This window comes from Saimiri boliviensis, chromosome 13 (assembly GCF_048565385.1).
Source record: "Saimiri boliviensis isolate mSaiBol1 chromosome 13, mSaiBol1.pri, whole genome shotgun sequence".
Taxonomy (NCBI): Eukaryota; Metazoa; Chordata; class Mammalia; order Primates; family Cebidae; genus Saimiri; species Saimiri boliviensis.
In genome coordinates, this window is record NC_133461.1 from 40661818 (window position 1) to 40686921 (window position 25104).

General features: G+C 49.1%; 2 protein-coding genes and 1 long non-coding RNA gene across 46 annotated transcripts in view; 1 reads left to right on the forward strand and 2 right to left on the reverse strand.

Annotated features, from left to right (window-relative positions):
• LOC141580899 (uncharacterized) overlaps nt 1–20425 on the reverse strand; it is a 497294-nt gene extending 476869 nt beyond the window's left edge. Inside the window, exons 1-2 of the mRNA XM_074384229.1 lie at nt 20327–20425; nt 19285–20080 (exon numbers count right to left, since the gene is read on the reverse strand). Of these exons, the coding sequence (XP_074240330.1) occupies nt 19385–20080; nt 20327–20425 (795 nt within the window). The 3' untranslated portion in view covers nt 19285–19384. The remainder of the gene's footprint in view (nt 1–19284; nt 20081–20326) is intronic.
• Nucleotides 20426–20582: 157 nt separating this feature from the next.
• LOC141580794 (uncharacterized) lies at nt 20583–21109 on the reverse strand. The gene is made up of 2 exons (XR_012513127.1): nt 20903–21109; nt 20583–20689 (listed from the first exon to the last, which is right to left on the reverse strand). It is a non-coding gene; the product is annotated as an uncharacterized LOC141580794 (long non-coding RNA).
• Nucleotides 21110–21358: 249 nt separating this feature from the next.
• Nucleotides 21359–25104, forward strand: part of CELF4 (CUGBP Elav-like family member 4) — a 322490-nt gene continuing 318744 nt past the window's right edge. For 36 of the 44 annotated variants that reach the window (XR_012513121.1, XR_012513123.1, XR_012513122.1 and 33 more), the window contains exon 1: nt 21443–21882. Coding sequence is in view for 38 of the 44 variants with exons in the window: in XM_039463651.2 (XP_039319585.1) it covers nt 21597–21882 (286 nt within the window). In the remaining 6 variants the exon portion in view is untranslated. Of the gene's footprint in view, nt 21883–25104 lie in introns of all 44 variants that reach the window. The other 8 variants (XM_074383556.1, XM_039463650.2, XM_074383550.1 and 5 more) reach the window with 2 other exon arrangements.

Consider the following 25104-nt stretch of genomic DNA (forward strand, 5'->3'; position numbering starts at 1 on the left):
CCTCGCCCCCACCTAGAATGGCTCTCCCAGGCCTCCCTGTATGTCCAAACCTCACCATCCTCTGAGACCCACCACTGCCCTTGAGACAGTATCCCAAGCTTTCAAAGGCAAAGGATGAGAACTTCTGCTTCTCCCATCTACACATAGAACCTAGGACGGACCAAGCTGCACACTAGACCCTCAGGGATAAAACGTAAAAGAGTTTCTCCAGTTTTGCCAAATACAGTCCAGAGAGAGGCAGTCCACAGAGGAAGGGGTGGGTGAGGGTCTGCCCAGAGGGCTGGACACACCCTGCCTACAGGTTAGAATGCAGCAAATGCCTGCATAGGGCCCTTTAAATTCAAACGCTGGCATTTCACACTTGATCCTCTACCAAAAAGAGTTATTCTGAAGAAAACAAAGTCAGAAGAACAAAAAAGGACACTCTACTGATAAGCTATTCTAGCTGGCAACCACTCCTGTGGCCTGTCCTGTGTGGGCATCTCAGGGAAGACAGGAAGTGAGAAGTCCCCACATTTTGGAAGCTGATAGGGCAATGCAGGAAGTCTCTGTGCCAGTGGACGTGAATTAACAGTGACGTAACCATCTGAGTTCTCAGACCCTTAGATGCTCTTGGGGCTCCCAGTTCTAATCTCTGAATATGTGAGGCCACAGACAGCAAGAAGGGCTATGGCCAGGGGTTTGATCCTGGGCCTGGGCCTCCAATAATAAGCAGTCCAGGCTGGGGTGCAGGGTGGCGCTTGCGGGGGCAGCGAGACATGACAGGCAGAGGCAACCTAGAGCTGCAGGCTCAAAGGAGCCCTGTTGGAAATGAGACAGAAGAGATGGCCCGACCAGGGCAAAGGGTTTGAAATAGGAAAAAGAGAACTGCCACTGGAGAGTCACACCACATGGACCCTTGAATGCCATGAGGAGGAAGCTGGCCTGTTCAGTCCTCAGCAGTGAACATAACATCAGTGATTTCCCCCATAGTGCTTTGGTATTCAGTGCAAATGAAAAGGAACAGAAGCCGGATGGGAAATGAAACAAAAAAGTGAAAAACAAAGACCTACCCCTGTCCCAGATGGCAGGTAAAGCCGTGTGTTGGACCAAAGGCCCCTGCAAATGGACCCAGGGGAGGTGCCGTCTGTCCTATGGTCGCTAGTGCAGTTCTGGGAGCTGGCAGGGCTCTGATACCTGAACAGTGCCTCCACGTTCATTTCTTCAAGCTCCTCTCAGACAGCCATGCTACGGCCATCTCCTGCCATCACGCTGGAGTGGCACCAGTGCTGTGGGCACCATCAGAAGCACTGGCCTCTCAGAGCCCTAGGTAGGTGGAAGATGTGGGAAGGGGCTGTTCAGGTCTCCTCAGCAGCTATTTAACAGCTGTCCTGCCGCCCTCTGCCAAGGTTAGGAGACGGGGCACAGGTCATACTCTGAGCTGATGAAGCCAGAAACTCTTTGACACTGAATACCCCTCTCCAAAATAAAAAAAAATAAAAAATAAATTAAAAAAAGACCCAAGAAGATCAGGATACTGAATAGAAATCTAGGAAAATAAAAGCAGCTATTCATTTTTCACCTTAATGTCACACCAGGAAATACAGTGCAGAGCTTGAGTGTAAAGACCAATCATAGAAGAAAGTGGTGATGATCTGGGAGGGACTGAGGAGCACATGGGTGGCCCATTAAAACATATCCCCAGTCCACCTGCTCCAGTGCCTTTTTCCCACTTTTTCCACAGTTAGACCCTTTGCTGATACACAAATGCCCCATTAGAAACTCCACAGTCTGGGTTTCACCAAGCCACTTGCGGCTTCCCCAACATACTGTGTGCCAGTCACCCCTCTGTTCAGAACACCTCCTTCTCTCCTATGCCAGGTGTTCCTGCTCCTTCCCAATTCAGCTCAAAAGTAGCTTGGTCTGCTCTCACAGCAGGGCACCCAGCCCTTCGATGGCCTGTCTCACTGTTCTGTGATTATCTATGTAAATGCCTGTACCTCCTCTCCCTTCATAGGAATTCTCCAAGGACAGAAGCCATGTTTTATTTTGCCTCCTAGGTCTTTACACAGTGCATCTAATGAATTAGTCCTAATAGAAATGTGAGCACCTTCACCTACTGGTATTCCCTCTGCAGCAGTTGTCAAAATGGGCAGGATTTAATGCAAGAGAACATCAGGAACGGTACAGGAATGAATGCCTTGGGAGAACATATATGTGTTTCTTTATCCCATCAGCGAGGCAGGAGGCCAGGCACAGGATCTGCTAGCAAGGGCTTAGGAAAGGTAAGGTAGGAAACCCACACAAAGAATCCCTCCCACCCTGCTCTTGCATGCCTGAAAGAGTAATAACAACAAGAGTTAAACAGTCTATCTCATACTGACTGTCCATCAGGGTGCTTCCTGTGCCCCACGTGCTACACTAAATATGTGGCATATATGATCTCAATTAATCTGTAAACAAAGCTGGGAAGTCAATTATGCTCATTCCAGCGCCACAGGCATGAACCTGGAGGCTCAGAGCAGACAGGTAACTTGCTGAAGGTCATGTAGCTGGCAGGTGGAAGAGCTGAGATTCAAACCCCTTCCTCTCAACTCTGGTGCTGTGGAATAAGAAATCGGGCTGAAACTGTGGGCTCCATTTGATGGAAAAACATATTTACATACATTCACACTAGCTCCCTCAAATCCTTTTAGACCACAGGAAGGCATTAAATAATAACTTATAAATAAATAAGGATCTTAATAAATTCATATCCACACAACTGCCTAAAGTCAATCCTCCCCCTGAGCTAGAGTCTCCCCGTGGGGTGGGAGATGCAGGAGCCAGACTCCCCAAGTTGTTGACATTATGGAAGAGAAGGTGATAGAAGAAGGAGAGGAGGAGGAGAGGATCTCAGGACAAACCCCTGTGAAGGTGGCTCCCAGTCTTGCATGATCTGAGACTCTCTCTTCACACTGCCCCTCTGCCACCCACTGCTACTGTTGCGGTTCGTGACCCTGCTATCCCCTGACCCAATTTCCAGTGTTTGCCTCCCAAATACTCTCTCTACTCACAGCCCTTCCATCCCAACAGGGCCTTTTCGCCAACATCAGCCTGACCTTCCTGAAGTACAGCTCAGAGCATGTCCTGTCCCGTTCCCACACATTCAGGGACTTCCTTTGCCTCTGACGGAAATCTAAAATCCTCAGCTTAATTCAAGGACTTTCATGCTCAGCCTCTAACCAACCAACCAGATTTGTCCCCAACTACTGGCTCAGACACCTCAGGCTTCAGCTTCAAGTTGAAAATACAACTCGCTGAACCCTAAATGAGCCTTGTCCTCCCTGCTCTCCTGTTTCTCTCCCTTTCCCTCTGCCCCAAACACCACTGTCTTCTCTCAGACTGCCAGCAAACATTTGTGGAGCACCTCCTAGGTATTAGGCACAGTCCTGGCTTATAAGATCAAACTTCTCCTTCAACACTTTATCCAGATGCTGACTCCTACAGGAGGTCTTCATCAGTCTCCTGATGAGAAGCAACTTCATCCTTCTCTATGTGCCCAAATATATATTTCCAGATTTGGCCTTAAATCACAGGCATGCATCTGCCTTGCCCAGCACTAGGAGCTCCTTGGGGCAGGGAGGATGGCACGGATGGCTGGTAGTCCATCACTGATCACGATGAGCTCCAATCAAGTCTCTGCTAGACTCATGGACAGTTACAGAGTTCCTGGATTATCATTTCCTGCTGACATGTAAACCACAACAAAGAATGTGTGTTTTCAAAACAATTATCAAAATACAAGGTACGAAATCTCTGAAGCATCTAATTATTGCAAAAACTAAATCATCCAGTCTCAATTTTGATTTACCTAACATTTTCATACTGCATACCTAAATAATTAAATAAACTGTCTAAATCCATAACACTTTGTGCTGTCAGAAAAGGACAATACAAGTCATGAGAAAGAGGATTTATTCCCTCCTGGGGTTAGATTCTAACCTATAATATTAAAAATAAAAGTGGATGTCAAGCTTAAGACCCATTCACTCACTCAGCAAGTTGGAAGAGTTTATTAAATTCTGGCTGCATGGACTCTTGTAGTTGGGCCTGTAAGTAAATGGACTCAGTTTCTCCCTCCCAGTATTTCTACTATTGTCAGGAATACAAGACTTCCTCACATGAAAAAGCAAGATGAAACAGTACCTAAGCAAGAGACAGGTAATGTAAATTACTGACATGAATGTTGAAAAAAACATAAAAGAAAAATCCAAACAAGTTGTGGATCATCAGAAAAGATGCATTTGAACAACCTTTCTTTCTCCATAGAGTATACTCTTCAAGCTTCAGAAAAGTCCTGCACTAGTTGTCTTAGCGTGTCAGGTCCAGATAGCTCTCAGGGAGGAAGGAGATTCAGCCTCAGGACACCCAATCCTTTAGGTCTTTCATTTCCTCATGTATTCGCCAATTCATCAAATATTTATTGAGTGTTTACCATGTGCCAGGCCCCTGTGCAAGTGAGCAGATGCAGTGGTAAGTGAGAGTGACATGGTCCTTATGAACTAGTGGGGTTTATAATCTACTACATGAGAGGGTCTCTTTTACATTCAAGCTTCATACCTTAAAAGGAAGGTTGATATTCAAGTGACTTGAATGACTAGACACAGAATGGATGATGGGGATGGAGGGGAAGTGGTACAGAGGCAGGATGAATGGCAGGAGGAAACCTTACTGGGAACAAAGACCTGTCATCATTTACAGCATTCCAAAGTTGAAAAGTCTAAGATGGGGCTGATGTGGTGGGGCGGCATGAATGATAGTCATGGGCAAGAAGAAAGGAAGCAGCTCTTGTCCAAGAAAGGGTAGCACACAGGGTTCTGCATCAGGGTCAGCCCTCTCCCCCACCCTCAAGCTGAGACTTGGCATTGCTGCCATGGAAAGCAGAGCCAAGAAGTGAAAAAACAATGAAATGGGCCTGCCATCAATGAGGAAGCATCGTGCAATGCCAGCACTTGATTTGGAAAGTATTCATAAGGCTTTCTTGGCTAGGATATTTAAGACAAAAATAGAAATATTCTCATCAATGATTTATAAGATTGCTTTAGAAAGATGGGGCAGAACCCAGTATATAACAAAGAGCAAAAAACCATACTCCCACTTGTCACTGTGCTGGAGAGCATGGGTCAGGGGAGACAGAGCCATGAGAGGGTGCTTTTTGTTCCTGTTACAGAAATGAGAGCTGGGAAAAGCGACCAATTTCGCCAATCTGAGCCTCAGAACCACAACCACTTTTTAGACTCTTCCAACTGCAATTTTATTCTTCCCTGGGGTTGAAACCTCCAGATAAGATATCTGAACATTGCATCTGTGTTGAAGAGACTAGCAATAATATTAACAAATTAGCAGCCAATTAGATAGGAACATTAGAAAGCATCCTCTTCTGGATATAGCCCTTCGAGGAGAAGATGATGACCAAAGAATGAAATAAGAACAGATTTAGAAAAAAATAAACAAAAAAATGAGGGGAAAAAACCTTCTCACAATAAGGTAAGGTCATTTCACAGCTATGGGCTGAGTTTATTATATTCCTGGACTCTTCATTTTCATTTATGCACACATTGACTACATCCCCCAGACTCTTCAATGGAAGTATATGGGAAGGGAATGGAAAAGGTATCTCACACCTGTACTGTTGCCAGCACCCCAGTTCCCAATACTACCTGCCTCCACCCAATCCTGCATGAAGCTCCCCAGCCAATCTTTGTAAACCCAAAATTTGATCAAGTCATCATCATACTGGGGACAAATTTCAGCACCCTATTGCTCACAGGATCAAGATCCTACTCAGGCTGACATTTGAGGCTCTCCAGCCACCCAGACAGACAACGAATATTTATTGTGTACACAGGGAATCAAGCCCTAAAGATACCGAACTGAACAAGAAAAGCATAATTGTACCCTCATGGGCCTACAAACTACTGGGGAGGGAGGAGGTCAACAGTAATTAATTAAACAATTGCTATTAGGCAGATGACTATAAATAGCATTGCATACCTTAAGAGTCCACAATGGGTTACCTGTCTTAGTCTGGGCAGTCAGGCAAGTAAGGCCTCCCTGAAGCAGTGATGTTCAAGCAGAGAAGTGAAAACTGAGCAGGGATTAGTGAGCAAAAGAAAGAGGGAGAGGATTCCAGGAAGGGCAACAGGGTGAGAGATATTGTGGATGGCTGTCAAACTGGATGGAAGCTGAGAGGGTGAGGATGACAGCAGTAGGAGCCAGGGCAACCTGGAGCCCAGGACAAGGGGAGGGAAGAGGCCACAGGAGAAGGGTCCAGAAAGGGTGGCAGATGGGACAGGGTGAGCAGTGAGCATCCGGGAAGACCAGGTCAGTGAGCTGAGCTGTATCCTGGAGTTAATGGGAAGCACGGAAGGCTTTTAAGGAGGAAACTGGCAAGACCAGATCAGCGTGTTAGGAAGGTCATTCTGTGCAGACTGAAGTGTATTTGGGGCAGGAAAGGGAGGGTCAATACAAAAAAAAAAAAAAAAAAACATTTAGCTGACTTTGGCAACAGTGTAGGAGAGAATGAGAAAGAGGTGAAAATATGGGAGAACCAAAGGGATTTGCTGACCAAGGGCGTCTCCAGGATGAGAGAGAGGATATGGTCAGGAGTGATGCATGTCCAGGCTGAGATAACTGGGTAAAGGATGGGGTCACTAGCCAAGGCAGGGACTTCTGGTCGGGGAGATTCTTTTTCTCATGAGAAGAGAGACACCCCAAATCTAGCATTCTTATCCTGGAGCTCTCCAGAGGCTGGGAATGAGGAGCTGAAGTTCAGTAAGAAAGATTAGACATGTTTCCACATACAGAGAACTGCTACCCTGTGCAAGTAGATGGGGGCCCTCAGAGATTGTGATGCCTGCAAAGAAGAAAAGTTCAAAAATGGGACAAAGGTAATCCAGCATTAAAGGACTGCACAGAGAAAGAGGATCCAGCTGAGGGGACTGGTGGAAAGTAGTAAGTGAACAAAGGAAGAACAATGTATCCTGAAAGAAAAGAAAGAGATTTCCGAGATAAAGTGATTAGCAGCATTAAGATGAAGACTTAAAAGTGACCACTGGATTTGGCCAATAGGAAGCTACTGAGGACTTTCATAAAAATAATTCTGATAAAGTTGTGGGGTTGGGGTTGGGGGGAGCAAAGGCCAGCTCTGAGTATTACAGAACAATGAGAAACAAAGAGGAAAAAGCAACAGTAGCTGTCTGTTTCCTGAATGGGTGTTCTGGGAGGAACACATGCCAGCTGGAGTTTGTAGAAGTGCCGTTGTGTAAGGAGTGAGCTCTCTTTCGATGGAGGTGGTTAAGCAAATTGGAGAAACAGGAATGCCAGAAGATGGGTTCCTCCAATGACCATAGGGGTGACAGAGAGGCCCTCAAAGGGCCATTCCAAATCCGAAATGTCATTGCTCTGTGGAAAACAAGATATGTCAAAACTGTCATTTCCACAGAGCCTGTTTAGGATCAAGAGCCACACTTCATGATCAGGATACCAGAATTAGAGGGGGTAAGAGCAGGAGAGCATTTCCTTGGGCTTTTTGGATATGAAGCAAATAGCATTACATCTTCCCTAAAGGGAAGGAGGCTATGTAGCTTGGGCTAGAGAAAAGGATTCGGGAAGAAGTGCCAAGGAGGAAACCCCATTTCCTCCCCTTGGAGGGAGCCAGGAAGAGGGAATCTCACTGGAAAGAGACTGCATAACAATGGAGGCATCTGTCCTCCTTTCTCTTTGCTCTTCCCCAGGACTGAGGTAGTGCTCCCTTATGTTCCTGACTAATAGGGAAGCCAGGGAACTCGCTGTGCCTCCATTTCCCAACTCAGGGAGGAGGGAGGAGTCGTGGCATGGCCAGCTGCTGGGGCAGCCTTCCTGGGAGCTCGCCTCTACATGCCCTGTGCCACCCTCAGCTGCCAGCCAGGACCACAGAGCAGAAGGAGAGGAGGAAAGGAGGCACAAGAAGAGAGGAGGGGATGAAGAGAGGAAATGGCCATCCATTACTGTTACCAGACAATGAGTATGGATGTGCTTGTGTGCGTGTGAGAAAGAGAGAGAGATTTACGTTCCCTATCTAACCCTGAACAAGTTGCCTCATCTCTCTGGTTGTTGCCAAAGGTTTAAAATGAGAGAAGTAGATTAAAAAATACCTACAGTTCCTTCCAGGTTGAAAATTCTGTTTCTCAAATTCCGTATCTGTATATATATAGCACCCCCAGAGGCCAAAAGCATTAGCAGCACAAAGAAAATAAAATAAACCCCAGTGAAGAAGACGTGCTCTCACACGTGTCGCTGACAAACACGTGCATGCTGCACGCGCCTACACACACACACACAGTGGAAGGAGGGCGCTGTGTTGAAGGGCGTGCCTATACGTGATGACAGTGGCTACAGCATCTACACATAAAACTTGTCTGATCAGTTTACAGTCACATCTTTTCTACACACTAGAACATGCTTAATCTTGACTAACCTAAATATTTGACAAATGAATCCTTTTGGATTGTCAAGCTCTCTAGGTAGCTAAGAATTTACTTTTCAGATGAGCAAAACCAGTTTAAAAAGTCGCCCCAGAGGGAAATACTTAATTTGGGATTTGGTTTGGGGGTTTAGGGGTTTGGGATTTCATTTATATTACAAATGTCTTAAGCAAATTTAGTACTCGGTGGCACTGGTTGTTTTCTGCTCTTTTAGCCACGGTGCCAAGCACAGTTCTGGACTGGCTCACAGAGCAAATGAGCTATAGGACAGCCCTCCAGTCTCCATGTGTCTGTAGGAGGGGCATAGTAGGGAACAGAGTGCAGAGGCTGCCTTGATCTGGGGAGGATGAGGGCAGAGCAAGCCTCCTGCTGCACCCCAGCCAGCCAGTCCTCCCATCTCAGAGCTGAACCTTAAGCAGTGAAGGTGGGGGGAGGAGAAAACAGGCACATTTCAAACAAAACTGAAAGCTGGGCTCCACCTCCTGTTTGGATGGCTCTGGGCTACCTGGGGCCACTGCCCAGAGGAGTAGAAGCAGAGTGGGTCTAGGCAGAAAGATGCGTTTAAACAGATTCATCCCCCTCCCCTCCCTGTCCATCCTAGCTGCCTGTGGTGCAGGAGAGTTCCAGAAGTGATCATTGTGGGATGCATGAGAAGAAAGCTAGAAGCCAGGGTGTGTCCCAGGTCCCCTCCCTGAAGGGGTTGTAGGAAGGTACAGGGGGACCAGAGGATACTTGCAAGCACAGTGGCCACCTGGGGCCTGGTGAGCCGGGCTCTGGGGCTCCCAGGAGCCAGACAGTGGTGGTCATACCCCACAGAGCCCACCGAGGCCCCGGAGGACACAGTCTGAGGGCAGCTCGAGGCCCCTCTCCCACCCAGGACGTATGTGTTTCCCCTACCTCAAATGCCATCTCAGCTAGAGGGGAGAGGAAGAAAACCTCTGAAGATGGGAGATTTGCCCATGCAAGACTAGTTTGCCCTGAAAAGAGGGTGCGTTACCTTTAACTAGCAGGTCTGAAGTCTTCCTTTCCCCTAGGCATGGGTGTGACTGGGGCCAGGGAAGTAAATGGCAGTTAGAGAAAGCGAAGTCGACTGCGGAGTGGAAGTGGATGCTGCAGAGGGGCAGCTGGTATGGCAGGTTCTGGCCCCTCTCCTCACCTACACTGCCCCCAGCAGAGGACCCCTGCTCAGCCTCATCCTGAAAGGTCCCACTTCAGGGCTAAAGGCCAGGGATCCGACTGACAGGGGCATTTCCAGTCCAAGAAACATAACAGAGCAAGCAGAGCTGCCAGAGCATCCTGGTCCACTGAGGGAGCAGTGCAGTGAGGGTGAGGCAGGAGACAGGGCCCTCTGCCTCCCTCAGCTCCAAGTTAGGGAGGGCTCCCCAGCCTCCCCTGGTGGCACAGAAGAGGGAAGGAGGCCCCACACAGCCCTGTGGCAGTTCACCTTTGGGTCAGCCTCAGACTTAACTTGAGGGACCAGAGAAGGCCCCAGGCTGCCTCAACACTGATTCCCAGCAAAGGCTTCTTGTTGAGAATCTGTTTGCAAGACAAAGGACCAAAAAACCGCAAGTAGCAATGAGGAACTTTCAGGCAAAGAGTGAGTGAGCCCAGAAAGGGAAAGGGTGTTTCCTGTGAGCTGGGCTGGGGAAGCATTGGCCTGGGGCCTGGACAAGAGGGTGGACTCACCAGACACGGGACTGTGGCTCTACTCCCTTTCTGCTGACAGCCTAGAGCCCAGTGTGACTGCCAGTGGAGGAACCTCCAGACACAGTGTCCTTCAGAACCTCCCTTGGCCCGCAGCCTCCTGGTCACTCTGGACTGTCAGTCCAGCAGACTCCAGGTTTTATTTATCACAGGCCCTGGTGGTCCCCAGGCCCCAAGGCCCATCCTAGCCACTGTACTCTACACCATGTGCACACACACACTCACTGACCAGGACAACCAGCCTCCGTTAGGGTCTAGACACCCTCTTTTGTCCCTGGTCATTTAATTATTAGATTCAGAGTGACATGAAAATGCACCCTCAGATTTCACCATCTCCCAATGATAGCAAAGAACATGGACGTATTTTTACAGCCTAGAAATCTTTTATCATCACCATCATCATCCTCACCACCATCAGGGCTAGGTGGTAGCACAAAGATAACTCAAATGTTTACCAAACAGATGGGCGAGGTCCCTTGTCAGGAGCCACAAGGACCAGGCTCTAGTAGAGATGTTCATGAGAATGTGAGTCTAAGCTAAGGAGGTGAGAACCTGAATAACAGTAAAGGCTCAACTTTATCCAATTTGCATATTGATAGTTTAGGAATCAAATGATGGGAGAGCTCAGCAGGGGAACTTATGCTCTTCCCTCACCGAACCAAGGGAACCTCGCATACTCTAGGGCTATATGGGTTCACAGCCAGAGAGGCCACGGTCGCTGCAGTGCTGGAGCTGGCTTTCCAAGAAAGGTGGCACCCAGCAGCCCCACCAAGATGGGTAGGACTTGATAGGAAGACAGGAAACAGCATAGCATCAGCCTTAAATATGTGGGCCATGGAAACAGCCAATTGGATTTTGTATTTTCAGTCATTTCCTGGCTATGTGACCCTAAGAAAGAAACTTAATCTCTCTGATCTTTAGTAGTCTGGTATGTGAAAAGCCAATGCCTCCCGTATAAGGAAGCAGAGAACTTAGCCGGGAAAGGGACTGGCCTATAGTAATCAGTAAAATGGACACACAAGGTAAAAGATAAATAAAGGCAGAGTAGCTCGTGATTAGAGGCAGGGCATACAGGAACAGCCCAGAGGGCCAGGCCCCAGCAAGGCGGGTTCCCGGGTTGGATGAGGCTGTGGCTAGAAAGGGCTGTCTCTGAGGCCCCATCTCCTACGAGGCTGCAGCCTGGGAGGTGGTAGCCCTGCCAAGGCATTGTCAGTCTAGCCCTGTCAAGGGCTTTCTTTCCATTGGCCATGACTCTGACAGGGAAATCAGCAGGCCGGCGGTAGAGGCCTGGGCAGCGCAACAGACAAGGCTCTGGGGACAGCTTAAGTGGACAATAATTGCAGGTTATTATATACCGGGCTGCAGCCAAAAGCCAGGCAGCTATTAAGTGTGATTGGGAGAAATAATCCGGAGGAAGAGGATGGATGAGAGTGCCAGGCTGCTTTCTCTGTGCCAGGGCTGCTCTGAGGCTGGGGGCTGTGCAGAGACAGGGTCAGGGACAGGGTGAGTGGGGAAAGGAGCTTATTCACAGCATAAGCATCTTGCACTCTGAGAAGAAGTCCATCCTCACTCCTCCCCACAAGGTATGCAGAGCAAGGATATGGTCCCCATCTCATGAGTCAGGGAATGAGGTCCAGAAAGGGGAAGCAGTGACCCAGGACACACGGCAAGTCTTGGCTGAGTCCCTCCAGAGCCCAGATGGAGCCCCTTTTGCTGTTCAATGTCCAAACACAGAACCCACTCTCCTGAGGCAGGAAATACCTCAGCAGCGCAGCATTGATGTTGAGTAGGGAGCGCCTCAGAACTGGGACTGGAAGCAGAGATCAAGACCCAAAGGGGGCACAGATCCCATCACATTGCTGCCTGCCCAGCAGATAGGATGATGTGAAAAGACTAAAAATCAGAGGAGGGGCAGGGTTATGACAATAGGGTTATTTCTCAGAGCTTTATCTATTCATTAGATACCTAAGGAGAATTTTACGCACATTTTATAGATGAAGACACAGAAGCCAACAGCAGTGGCATGGCTTGTCCAGGGCAGGGTGGTGATGTCCAGACCAGCTCTTGTCCAGACCAGGTCTTGTCCAGACCAGCTCTTGCTGGTCTAGGGACCCACACATCCCACCCCAGGTCTGCCTGTTAGAGAAGCTCTTGGCAGAGGTGACCCTTACCCTGCCCTCTGCCACCAGCCTGGGAGGACTTGTGGTTTTATCCTTGTTATCCAGGGTTTCTCATTTCTTTAGGAGGAGAGATGGTTCTTTTTTGGGACCAGAAAAGATTGGATTGACCCCCACAGTGTAACACTGACTTTAATGATGTGTGGATCACATATCCCTAATTTCCTACTCTCACACCCTCAGATCTTTCAAGCCCACAACTCATTTTGGAAACAAGGAGGCAGCACCCTAATCCCAGACACACAAAGACCATGGGAGTCTTCAAGGAGATTCCCGAAGACCAAACCATGCCCTTCATTATGGAGATAGTCCCACAGGGATGAAAACATTAATGGAGGGGATATGTATCATGGATCAGTGGTGGTCAGCCCTGACTCCTACAAACACAGCACCTCAGCAGACATTCAGGAGTGTCACGTAAAAGGCTCAGGGCCATTGCAGGTTCTGACAGCCTGCCCCTCCCTCCTGGGATCAACTCTCCGACCCAGCACCCCCGGAGCCCCAGCCTAGATTCAGCCTGGCCCAGTGACCCTGCTTTGGGTCACATGAGAGTAGAAACCTGGCGCAGGGAGGGATCAATTACACTGTGACTCAGCGAGAGGGCACAGGGCCAGGGAGTGAGTCACAGCAGCGTGCCCACCCTCCCTGGCAGGGAGGTGGGGGGATGCAGGCCTGCGTGGGAGCCTCCCTGTGTCTGGGTGTGGAGGTGTGTAGGTACAGGCTCCCCGGATAATGAAGGCAGGGGGTACTAGGTGTATATCACAGGGTGAGCGCCTCTCTGAGCCTGAATGCAGGTGTGCATCAGGAAGCTGTGGCATTGAAAGAAACTCTTGGGGGCTCCTCCCTGACAAGGGCTTCTCTCCTTCACACCCCCACACAACTTTGCACCCAACTGGAGATGTCACCCACTTGCTGTAATGTGGAAGAGGCCAAACTAGCTTCCCTCATTTCCCTAACAACATTGGGAGGGCCACTGAGAAGAAATCCCAAATGTCATCTTTCTTAGAACATCTCCATGTTACAATATATTACACACATTCCAAAGTTGTTTTCTGCAATAGCATATACCTGGAGACAGTTTATTGAATGAATACACTCAATCATAACCAACATGTATTGGACACCTGCCATGTAGCCGGCTCTATGTACGTATTACCTCTTTTAGTCATCACGACATTCACATGCACTGTAATACTCAACCCACGTTTCTGATGAGGAAACTGAGGCCCTGGGAGTATGATTTACATGGATCATAAGTTAAAGATCTGTCTAGTTTCAAAGTCCAAACTCTTTCTAAAAACAATGCATGTACCTATGCACGTATGTATATAAATAGTACAGTAACTTAAGTCTGATAAATACTTTTAAGCAATAAATGTCCAGTTGTATTTATAGACTTTCTTTATACTCTTTGAACAAAATTTATATTAATGTATCTTTTTAATAAGACACCAGAATGTATATATACAACTTTCCATGTACACTTTGGAAGACTTTAAACTTACTAAAAGACTGCCATCTGGAAATTCTTGCAGGGCGGGAGGTGGTGTGGCGATTTTCTTGAAAACTCTGGCATCATCTCTTAAATATTTCTAATGACAGCAAATTCTCATTCTCTGACAGCAGAAATGATTTATGGAAAATGGGCCCAATATGGTGGCCCTCCCCCTCAGCATATGTGTGTTGGGGGTCAGAGGAGTGATTTCTCCCTTCGCATCCTTCCTAAATACCCAGGCATCTTCTTTGTCCTGGTATTGTACTATTGATTACCCTCTTCTGTATCAGCCACTCAGCATATGGTCATTGAGTCCCCACCCTAAGCCCTTCCTAAGAGCTGGCCCTACTGCAAACCTCCCATCCAAGGCCACCTGCCACCCTTGGAACACAAGCCTAGATCCTTCCATAGCTGCAGGCCCCTAGTTGACTATGCCTGTGCATCCTCCATCCTCAGCCTCTCCCTCTCTCCCCAGGCCATGAAGTCAAGCACCCAGCTCCCAGGTGAGTGACCAGGAGGGTCCACCCAGCTGGGGAAGTCCGAGATCTCCAGACAACGGCTCTTTAAAGATCCGGCATGGTGCAAAGGTCCTACAGTCTCACCTTCCAGAGACTCTGTCCAATTGGTGTCCCCCTGGCCTCATCCAGCCACCTCACTCCTTCATGTCACTTGCAGAGCCTGCAGGCATTACATTATCTGAAGGACTGTGTGGGAGCCTGGAGGCAGTGGGGAATGTTAGGATTAGAGAGAGCCCAGGTAGAAGCTGTCAATCTCATGGCATTATCAGAGAAATTGTGGCCCTGCTGAAGTGACGTTTACCCATAGCATTGTGTGTGTAATAAATACAACTTCCTATTCCAGTTTCCAAAGAGAGCCCAGTGCCTGAAAACCTCAGGGCTCATGTACAATAAATTAACATAATTAAAAACTAATTAGTAAAACATCACAATTAAAAGGACTTGCTGAGGCAACACCTCTCAGGTAAGAAGAAGGGACTGCCAGAGTGCTGGCAGCTAGTTCACAGAGCAGGTCCTGAGAAGAGGCTCTGATGCAGGACTTGCCCTCCCGAAAGCCCTCCTTCTCCAAGGAGTACCTTGAGAACAGTGGCTCAGCTTGTAAGGACACCCACAGCATGTCTAACTCAGGCCTGGACACCAAGCACAGCCCCAGCCAGAGATGGACGTCCCCCCTCCTCTGTAGGACATAGGAAGGGGCTTTAGCAGGACCCCAGGCCCCAGTGGCCTGTAACACTCTGATAATATTGGCTGGCCAGACATTTATCTAAGCACTTTACCTGCATTTACTCATTTAATCTTCATAACACCTCTATGAGGTAGTTTTTATTTCTCTTTTTATTTTACAAATGAGGAAACTGAGCCACAAACAAATTAAACAACCTGCCCAAGGTCATAGAGCTTAACAGTGGGAGAGGCAGAACTTGAAGCCAAGGAGTCTGGCTCCAGAGCACAGGCTCTGCCAGCTTTACCTAAATGCAGCTGAAGCCACATGCTTGTGCTGGATGGAGCACTGACCTTTAAAAAAAAAAAAAAAAAAAAAAAAGTCAGTTCTTTGGGGAAGATAAGGAGTAAATTTCTAACCCCTCAGTGCAATTAAGTTCATCAGATTTATCTGCATCCTTCTATAGCTCATTTAGATCCCCAATCCCCACTCCGTCACCTTAATTTTTACATGAAAACTGATTAGTCAACCTCATAGACATGGCACTGTCATCTTTTTTGGTTGTGATCTGAGGAAGAAAAGGAGGGTAGAAGAAAGGGACCCCAGTCTCCACTTGACAGAAGAGAAAGCTGAGGCCCAGGAGAGTGATGAGTCAGGTCCTCACTGCCAAGTTCTGGTTCTCCTGGCCACACCACACAGGATGCCCCTGTCTGTGACTCTGGGGTACCTTAATTCTACCTCTCATGCTGCCTCTACATTTCCTGCCTGTCCTCAGCACCATGAGGCAAAGCCCCGAGGTTGGCATGGAAGTCTGGAACAGGAGCTGACCACAGACTCCCAAAACCATTCCCTGCCAGAGCCAGGGCTGCCCTCACAAGACCAAGGTAGTATGTCCCTGAGGCTCAGCCAGCAAGAAAATACAGCTCAGAGACCCTTCTTCTGCCAATCCTGGCACCTGTCTGAGCCCTGGAGATGGCTCAGTCCTTCTAGGGAGCCCCTGTGTTTCCCAAACACAAAGCATTCTCCCTCCAATGGGTTTCCTTCATGCCCAGACCTGCTGTGAGCTCAGAACAGGACAGGAGATCCTTCAATTGTCTACTTGGGTAGCAGGAGGCTGCCAATATTAACTAAAAGGCAGTAGGGATGGTTTTTCTCTCCTTCTCTTATTCCAATTATTGTTTTTTATATGACTGAACCTTCCTGAAGTATTCCAGGTCAGAGATGCCCTGGGTTTGTGGAGAAGACCATACTGCTGAGGCTGCCTGCAAAGCCCCATCTTGCCTGTCAAACTGATAACCACATGGGAGCCTGCTCTTGCCGGCTGTCATGCAAGAATCCAGAGCCCATCACTCACTCCAGGCCTGGCAACTCCAAACACCACTTCAACCTGAAAGGCCACCTCTTTCCTTTCTTCCCGAGCTGCAACACCCCTTCCCACAGGGCCAGCAGGGCCCTCTCCTCCAGAAGGCCTTCCCTGAGAGCCACAGCCCACACAAGCTCCACCTTCTCTGGAAGCCCACGGCCCACACAGCCTGCTCCTTTCACTCTGCCCCTCGGTCGAATCATGCCCTTGGTGGTCACTCAGCTCTTTGAGTCCATTTCTTTTCCCAAACAGCACATGGGCACTATGCACAGCACAGGGGAGTCTCCCTTCCTGCAGCCTGCCCTCACTGCCCTCTGCAGGTCTGGGCAGAGCAGTTGCTCCACAGAGATGTTTAATTGGAGGTCTTGTCTGTTAAGGAGCCCAATGTAGATCTCAGCTGTTTTCAGCATGGTCTCAACATAACCTTGGAACCCTTCCCACTTTTTTCCCCTTCTAGTTTTAAATCCTCAGCATCGCCCAGCTCACCACCAATCTGGCTCCCTCTGCATCCTGCTTTCTTCACTGCCTCTTTCCTTAAGGCTCCTACCCCTTCACAGATTATCACAGGCAACTTGGATTGTTTTCTATTTTCTCCAATGTGGAACTCCTCAGGCCTGGAAGACATTTAACCATCTGTTGCCGTTTGCTGTTCTGGGGCTTTTCACTTGGTATGACTTTGGCCTAACTAGACAGTGAGTTCTTTGCAGGTTTGTCCTTTCTCAGCTGCTTCCAGAGGGAGATCAGAAAGAATGGATGAATGTAAGAATGACTGAGTGAAGCAGTCAAGCAGTGCAGACCCCAGGAAGCTGAACTGCTGGGGGTCTTCTAAATGCCTGTTCTAAAAGTGTCCACCTGGGGCCCTGCAGCTTCCCATCCTTAGAGCCCACTTGAATATAGTGTTGACACCACTCCCCAAGTCAGATTAGCCATTAGTGTCTATCAACTACATCTTAAGCACCTACTGTGTGCCCATCACTGCCAGAAGGAGTTGCAGAGAAGGAGAAGAGGGCAGATTATTGGGTCTTTGCCCTCCACGAGCTCACAATCTAGGTGGAAAGAGAAGATTCACAGGCAGAAGAGCCAAAGCAAGCCTGAGGTTGTACAGCAGTGGCCAGGGCTGCTGGTTTACTGAGTGTCAGAGAGGAGAGAGTGACCAGTGGCTCAGCTGGAGGGAAGTTGAGCTTAAAGAGGGCTCCCTCCCCTCCTTGAGGAAGGAGAGGAGAAACAAAAGGAAGAGGGGGAAGAGGAGGTACTGGCAAGACCTGAGTAGCTAGCCCACCTGAACTTAATTCCCCACAGGACTTTCTAACACCCCCAAAGATGAATCAGCAACAAAATGTAAACACCAAACCCAGAAAGAAAACGAGAAGCAATTGTTCCAGCTCCACTTTCATTTGCCAGCCTTCTCCCTCTCTCTGAGAATGAAATAATTGTGGCCGTCAAGTGGCACTTGGAGAGAAAGTTTTAAATCTGCTTAAATGTCACAGTGAGTAATACTTTGCCCCATCTTTCTCTAATTACATTTCTCTTTGATGATCTAAGGTTAAAAAATTTTTTTAACTCAAGTCTTCCTAGAATATCAAGGGTGAGGATACCAAAGAGCTAACCTAATCATGTTTCACACTATTCTCTTAGCAGTCCTGCTCTTTTATTGCATGAGTCTGAGACACCTGTTATTTTATCCCCAAAACTCTGCTATGGAGGCAAGGTAGGAGCCTAAAAGATCCAGCTCTACACCTTTAAAAGACTGATGCCTCAACAGAAGCTGCTTCTGCTGTTTACACTGGGTAGCTCATTTAGACAGGACTTAGCATCCTGGGTCAGAAGCTGGGAGGGAGGACATTTCACCATATACCTGCCAGAAAGATGAGAGGTGAGGGCTGTGCCACCTGCTAAGGGGAGATAACCCAAATCCAAAATAAGCCATCATCAGGTGGGAGAGAGGAAAGAGTGGGGATCTCTAAGGAAGAAGGAGCTCTCCACAGCTTTGAGTCCATGAGTGGAGAGACACGAGAGGGGCCGTGGTGCACAGGGCAGAGGAGCAGTCCTGGAGGGAATTGGCACTGCACAGAATGGAGGAGTCTTCACAGCATCTAAAGCAGTCCGTGCCCCCTTTCAACAGCAAGCCCACTCCCTGACTCACTCCTGCCCAAGGAATGCTTTTATTTATGTATTGGCTATTATTAATAACATGAATAATTAAGCCCCTGTGAATAATTTACTTGGACCTGGGGGTGGCTGGGGTGGTGGCAGGAAGAGGATGGTGAACTTCAGTGGCTCTCCCCTGAGCAGTTCCCTTCTTTTCCAGCTGCCTTTAGCTGGCCCCCTTCCCTTTCCGTTGTCCGGGCTTTGCTTTCAGGAGTTGGGGGGCAAAGAGAGAGAGACCTCAAGCAGAAATTACTCTCCTGAACTCCGATGGCAGAAAATACATGCCACTCAGCTGTTGGAGCCATGCACCAGCACCACAGGATGATGTTGGAGGAGATATCTTGGACAGTTAATAGCCTCTGCTGATGTGTCCTAGGGGACTGAAAGGAGGAGGTCTCAGCCTGGTAGGGACACACACACACACACACACACACACACACACACACACACACAGTGTGGATACACGCAGGGTCTGTGCACAGACCTACGCTGCATCCACACAAGCAGGTACACACCGCCAAACCACACACACAAACTCTCCAAGTGCTTAGCAGGGACATGCCCCCTTTATGAGGGGACTTCACAGGCACACCAAATACACAACCACCAAATGGCAGAGGCTCTATATGTGAGTTTCTGTTCGAGTCCATCTACTTGGTCGATTCTTAGACCAACATATAATACCGGATAACGTAAGCCAGGGAAACCAAGTGACGAATTAACTATACTTACATCCGATTCCAGCAAGCAACGACAGGAGAAGCTAAAATGAAAGGAAGAAGTTCCACAGTTCTAAAAATCATACTTGCTCTTTGGTTTGGGCCCGGGATCCTCAGAGAGAGGCGTTCTGAGCCGACTGGGGCCTGGGGCTGCGAACCTCGGGCCTCCGGGCCTCCTTCGGCGCTGGAGAGCTCCGTATTGTGCTTGTACCAAAATGGGTTTGGCCTGGGTTTTCAGACAGCTGGGGTCTCATTTCTTTAATTAAAATTGCAAACATATCTTCTAGTAACGTAATGTAATCCGAGGGCAAGAAAAGAGAAACCCTGAAACCCGAAAGTAGCCGAGGGCCTGCGGGGCTTAGGCCAGCCGCTCCGCCCCGCTGCCCCAGCTCCCAGTCCCGCAGCCCGCGGGGGAGCGGGCGCGTTATTTTAATTTGCCAGGCTTCTGAAGCGAAGAGGCTGCCCTGAAAAAAGCGAACGTGAGAGAGGACGGCGTGCAGGTAAACATCATTAACGTGAAAATATGCTACCCTAGCCAAGTTCACCACCAGTATTCGCCCCCAGACGCCGGGCTGCTCCGACCCAGCTCCAGGCTCCGCGCCTGCCACTCCCTCTCCCGCGCAGCCGAGGTGCCAGCCCCAGGAGGCCTGGCAGGGAGTCCGGCGGGGTCCGGACGGGGCGGCTGGACCCCCGGTTTCCCACGGCAGGAGCGACTCCGCCTCGTACCTCGGGAGCTGTAGGTGCCGAAAACGAAACCCGCGGGGGCAGCGCACGCCGCGCGAGTCTCGGTCCGGCTGCAACCCAGATAGCTACTCCGGGGCTTTCTTTTGATGGTGATTTTTTAAAAATTATTCTATTTGAACCCGTAAAGCAGACGAGGGCAACATCAAGCAGTCCCCCGCGCTGGCTCAGCGGCCACCGCGCCCAGCGCCTTCCTCCCCCTCCGGCGGGCGAGCGGGCTGGGGCGCCCGACTCCTACCTTCCTCCCGCCAGTCGCCGGCGGACCAGCCGCGCTCTCCCGGGCGGGGGAGGCTGCCCGGGACCGAGACCCCTACCTTCCGCCTTCGGAGGCGGGCTGGGGTGGGGGTTGGACCGCGAGTCTCTACTCCCAGTCCCTCCGCCCCCCGCCGCGGCCCGACCGCTCCCAGCCCCATCCTGGCAGGTGGCTCTGGTGGCGGTAGATGCCGGGCGGGAGGGTGCTGTGGGGCTGCTCTGGCAGGTTGAGGGTGCGAGGAGGAAAAAAGCAGAGAAAGAGACACACACAGAGAGACTGGGAGAGCGCGCGCGCGAGAGAGAGCTCTTGTCTACAGATTTATCCACATAATATATATTTATGTAGCTTTTTTTTCTCTCGACACTGATGAATGTGCGCTCGGATTCCCGGGCGGACTCACTCCAAGCCGGCTCGCTTTTCTAGTCTAAATAAATAAATAAATAAATAAATAAATAAATAAATGGAGCCAGATGGAAGAAAAAAGCGCCCATTCCACCTCCGCCGCCGCCCCGCCCGCCATCCCTGCCTTTGCTTCGCCCGCCTGGCGCCCTAATAGAGCATAGCTTGGTGGATAACGCCCCCCTACATACCCACACGAAAATAAAAATCACTGTTTTTAAAATACAAAAAGTTGCACCTGCTGCTATTACAAAAAGAACCCTCAAAAGGCAGAGACAGGAGGCCGGCTGCCCAGCGCCTCGCAGACACCCGCTCCCCGCGGCCGCCGGGCCCGGAATCTCAGCGCCTCCCAAAGAGCCATGCGCCTGGCGCTATTTATAGCCGGGGGCAGTCTTGGACTGTACCACCGCCACCGCGCGGGGCCGCCGACGGGGGAGGCGCGGTGGGGCCGGCGCCGCCCCACGCCGCCCTGCCCCCGGCCGCCGGCCGCCGCCCGCCGCGGCGCGGGCCCCCACAGCGCGCCCATTCCCGGCCCCCCGCGCCCTCCTCCGCGCGCGCACACTCGCCGCCTCCACCCCTGGTCTGGCTGGGAACTTGAACCGGTCCAGCCTGTTTAAACGGAAAGGACAGAGATCCTGTCCAATGTAAAAAAAAAAAAAAAAAAAAAAAAAAATCAGATCAGACCTAGAGAGAGGAGAGAGAGAGAGAGAGAGAGAGAGGTGGGGGGGAGAGCAGAGAGAGAGCGCGAGCGCGAGCGAGCGAGAGAAGAGGAGAAAGAGAGAGAGCAGAGAGCGAGCGGAGAGCGAGGTGTAGAGAAACCGAGGGGGAGAGAACCCGAGTGTGTGTATGCGTGTGCGTGTGTGAGCGCGAGCGAGCGAGAGGAGCGAGAGAGTGCGAGCGAGAAAGAATAAAAGGAAAGAAGATTTTTCTCTATGTATATAAAGATGGCCACGTTAGCAAACGGACAGGCTGACAACGCGAGCCTCAGTACCAACGGGCTCGGCAGCAGCCCGGGCAGTGCCGGGCACATGAACGGATTAAGCCACAGCCCGGGGAACCCGTCGACCATTCCCATGAAGGACCACGATGCCATCAAGCTGTTCATTGGGCAGATCCCCCGCAACCTGGATGAAAAGGACCTCAAGCCCCTCTTCGAGGAGTTTGGAAAAATCTACGAGCTTACGGTTCTGAAGGACAGGTTCACAGGCATGCACAAAGGTGAGTGCACCTTTCCCTCCCAACTTTGCTGGGGAGCAGGAGCGGGCGGGCTGGCCGACCGGCCGGCAGGCGACAGACGAGCGGCGGACGGAGCCAGAGGAAGCCTCGGGCGGGCGCCGTAGAGGGAGGCGCTCGGGCAGCGGAGACCAGAGCTGGGGTGCGTGGGGAGCTGTTCGCTGGGGCAAGGCTGGGTTTTGGGCGAGGTGCTGATAGGAACGATGCTGTGGAGAGAGCAGCGGGCGCCGATGAAGAGAAAGAGAGAGGAGATCGGGGAGGAGATGAGGCTTGGGTTTTTGGGTACAGCGACTTGAAAGATTGGGTTGGGGAAGGATGCACCGGTCGAGCCCAGGACGCTGAACAGACTGACTCGCGGGCGCCGGGCCGGCAGGGGACCTGGGGTGCTGTCCATCGCCGTGGTGCTGAAAATACTCAGAGAGATGGTCTCCTCATCCTTCGCTCCCGGCCAGAGTAGCAGGAGCGCAGCCGTCTAAAAGGGAGAGAGGTGACAAATTCGAAGAGATATATTTATTTAAATGTAACAGTAAACTCTCCCTGTCGAGCTGTGTGCCTCAATAATCTGATTGTGGTGTGAGTGGTGGTGTGTGTTGAGGGTGGGAGGTGGATGTTTGAAGGAACCAGTGATAAAACCTAAGGCAAGAATTAGCAAGGAACCAGCCATCCCCCTGGGTGGAGTTGGGGGTCTGGCAAGCCTGGATAGTCCCCTTCCCAGGAAAGCGATGCTTTGGGAAAAAAATGTGTGCGTGCAAGATTTGCGTTTTGAAAGGTGTACCCTAATTTATCCCAAACTCACCATGCAAAGAGCTTTATAGTACATTATTTCTCCCTTGAAGAGATCATTGCCAGTGAGTGCTTGGGGGAGGGGGAGGCAGAATAATCAAAGAATTAAAACCCAGCAACTTTTTAGGAAAGTGGTCATGGGAATTGTCTGCAGCCTGGCTGTTTTCTCCTTGTTTTATTATCTTTAAAGCAGATCCCCAAACGTGTTCAGTTGTAGAATGTGTGTGGGTGGCTGGTGGGTGACGAAATTAGCCCAGTGCTCCGCTTCCTAACAGTAATGTATAGGCTGTGCAGCGGGGATAAATCGGTGCTGAAGCTATGTGGGCAAGTTAAATGCTTTCTGAGAGAGATTGATCGCCAGACAGGGAAGGAGCACGGGGCTAAGGAAGTTGTAGGGGATGTGTATGGATGTTCCGTTTTTAATAAACAGTAGCGTGGAGAGCCGCCGAAGATGCTGTTACAGCTGGTGGTTTTAAAGATGAAAACACACACGCACACCCACCCCCACATAGAGAGCAGCCTCATCCTTGGCCACAAATGAGCTATGGACACAGCTGATCCTCCAGCACATTAGGTGCAGAGCGCGGAGCTGTCTGGCTCTCTAAGCAGCAGCGATTTTCACTATCACAACCACCCTCTTTCTCCAGCCCTCCCTTCGTTCGAATACTAAACAGAGCTCCAAACTCTTCATAGTTGGAGTCCCAGAGAGCAGTTTTTATTGGCTTTAGCATCTTCCAGCTTGCCTGCTGAGGAGTAAATCTTAAAGTTAATGGCATGTTGAGTAGCACAAAAACACAGCAGAATGGAAATATACTGGGTTTGTTGGGGTGGGGTGAGGGTGGGGGCTGTAATGGAGAGAGAAACCAACCTTTATCCAATATGGAGAAAATGTCTGTCTGTTCAAAAGATAGATTGGAAAGGTGGAATGGAGAGGAAGCCTTCAAAATGATATTCGAAGAAAAAAAGAGAACACTTTCTTTTTCCCCCTTCCCTCTCAAGTCAACCATATCTTTGTAGTTTTCCCCCTTCCAATCAAGCTTCCTAGAAGCTAATCAAGGTTTGTATCAAACCTTTGTTATTCTGAATGTCCTCATTTTTTCAAATAGTAATAATAAAAATTTTGAAAGCATAGGTAGGGAAGTCTTTTGCCCATCTTAATGATCAGTTTTTGTGGTGATTTAAGATTTTAAAGTTAAAAAAATTAGAACCCACTAAAGGCAAAAGACAGTTGTGAGGAGCTGGGCTTCATATGGAATCTGGATTAAAGCACTTTACTTGCTTCTTCATTTCAAATGAAGATAAACTTTAACGATATTCCTTGGTTTCTTTTCTACAATCCCTGATATCATCACTTTGCTTTTGATGTAATTTGAACTCTCTCATATAATAGCAAAGAAGTAGAATTTTCATCATTTGCAATAGGGAAGTAGAGAAGGTTATGATTATATCTATAAAATATATATAGATAATACATATATTACATATGTGTCCCTCTGGCCAGAATTCCTAGAACAAACAAAACTTCATTTTCTAAATAATTTCTCCCCTAAACTGTCTCAGTCAGTGGCAAGCAGGCCCGGTGGCTCCGGCATACTGGATTCCTCATTGTCGCAGCTCACCCTTTGGAGCCCGAGCATATATTTTTCTCAGTGAAACTTCCTAGCTCTCCATCCTTCTGATTTTTTTTTAATTGAGGTTGGGCCACAATGTCCCTAACAGTTCTTGGAAGCTCTCAGAGAGCTGAATATATAAGACAGTTTCCAAGGTCTGGTTTATTCAGTCCTAGAAGAGTTTCAACTCCTTCAGTGATGCAGCCTGATTTATTAGCTAATCCTGATAAAATAAGCCTCCGGCCACCTTAAAAAATTACTCTCGCTTGCCATTGGTGATTAATTACTGTTAAGTCAAAAAGCATGATGAGGCTTGAGGAATGAGGGTTGCATTTTGTTTCTAGATTTCCCCATCTCTAAATTGACAACATAAGGCTAGAGATAGAATCATGCCTTTGTTAAGCCTGGTTTCAGGGCATATTTGTGGCTCTTGTTCTCCCCTTCTTGAATTTCGAACTTCTAATTAATCGTATGGGATAAAATTGAGAGACACAGAACACTGGCCTCCAGTTTGTTGGATGTCATGTGTATGTTACCGGCAAAAAAAAAAAAGAAAGAAAGAAAGAAGGAAAGAAGGAAAAGAAAAAGAAGTAAAATAACATGGGGAGAAATGCCAGATGTAGGTGATGGGGGAGGGGGATGGAGGTAGCAAACCACATTGCCATGTGTGTACCTATGCAACAATCCTGCATGATCTACACATGTACCCCAGAACCTAAAGTTCTCTCTCTCTCTCTCTCTCTCTCTCTCATATATATATATATATATATATATATATATATATATATATATATATATGCTGACCCTAAACATC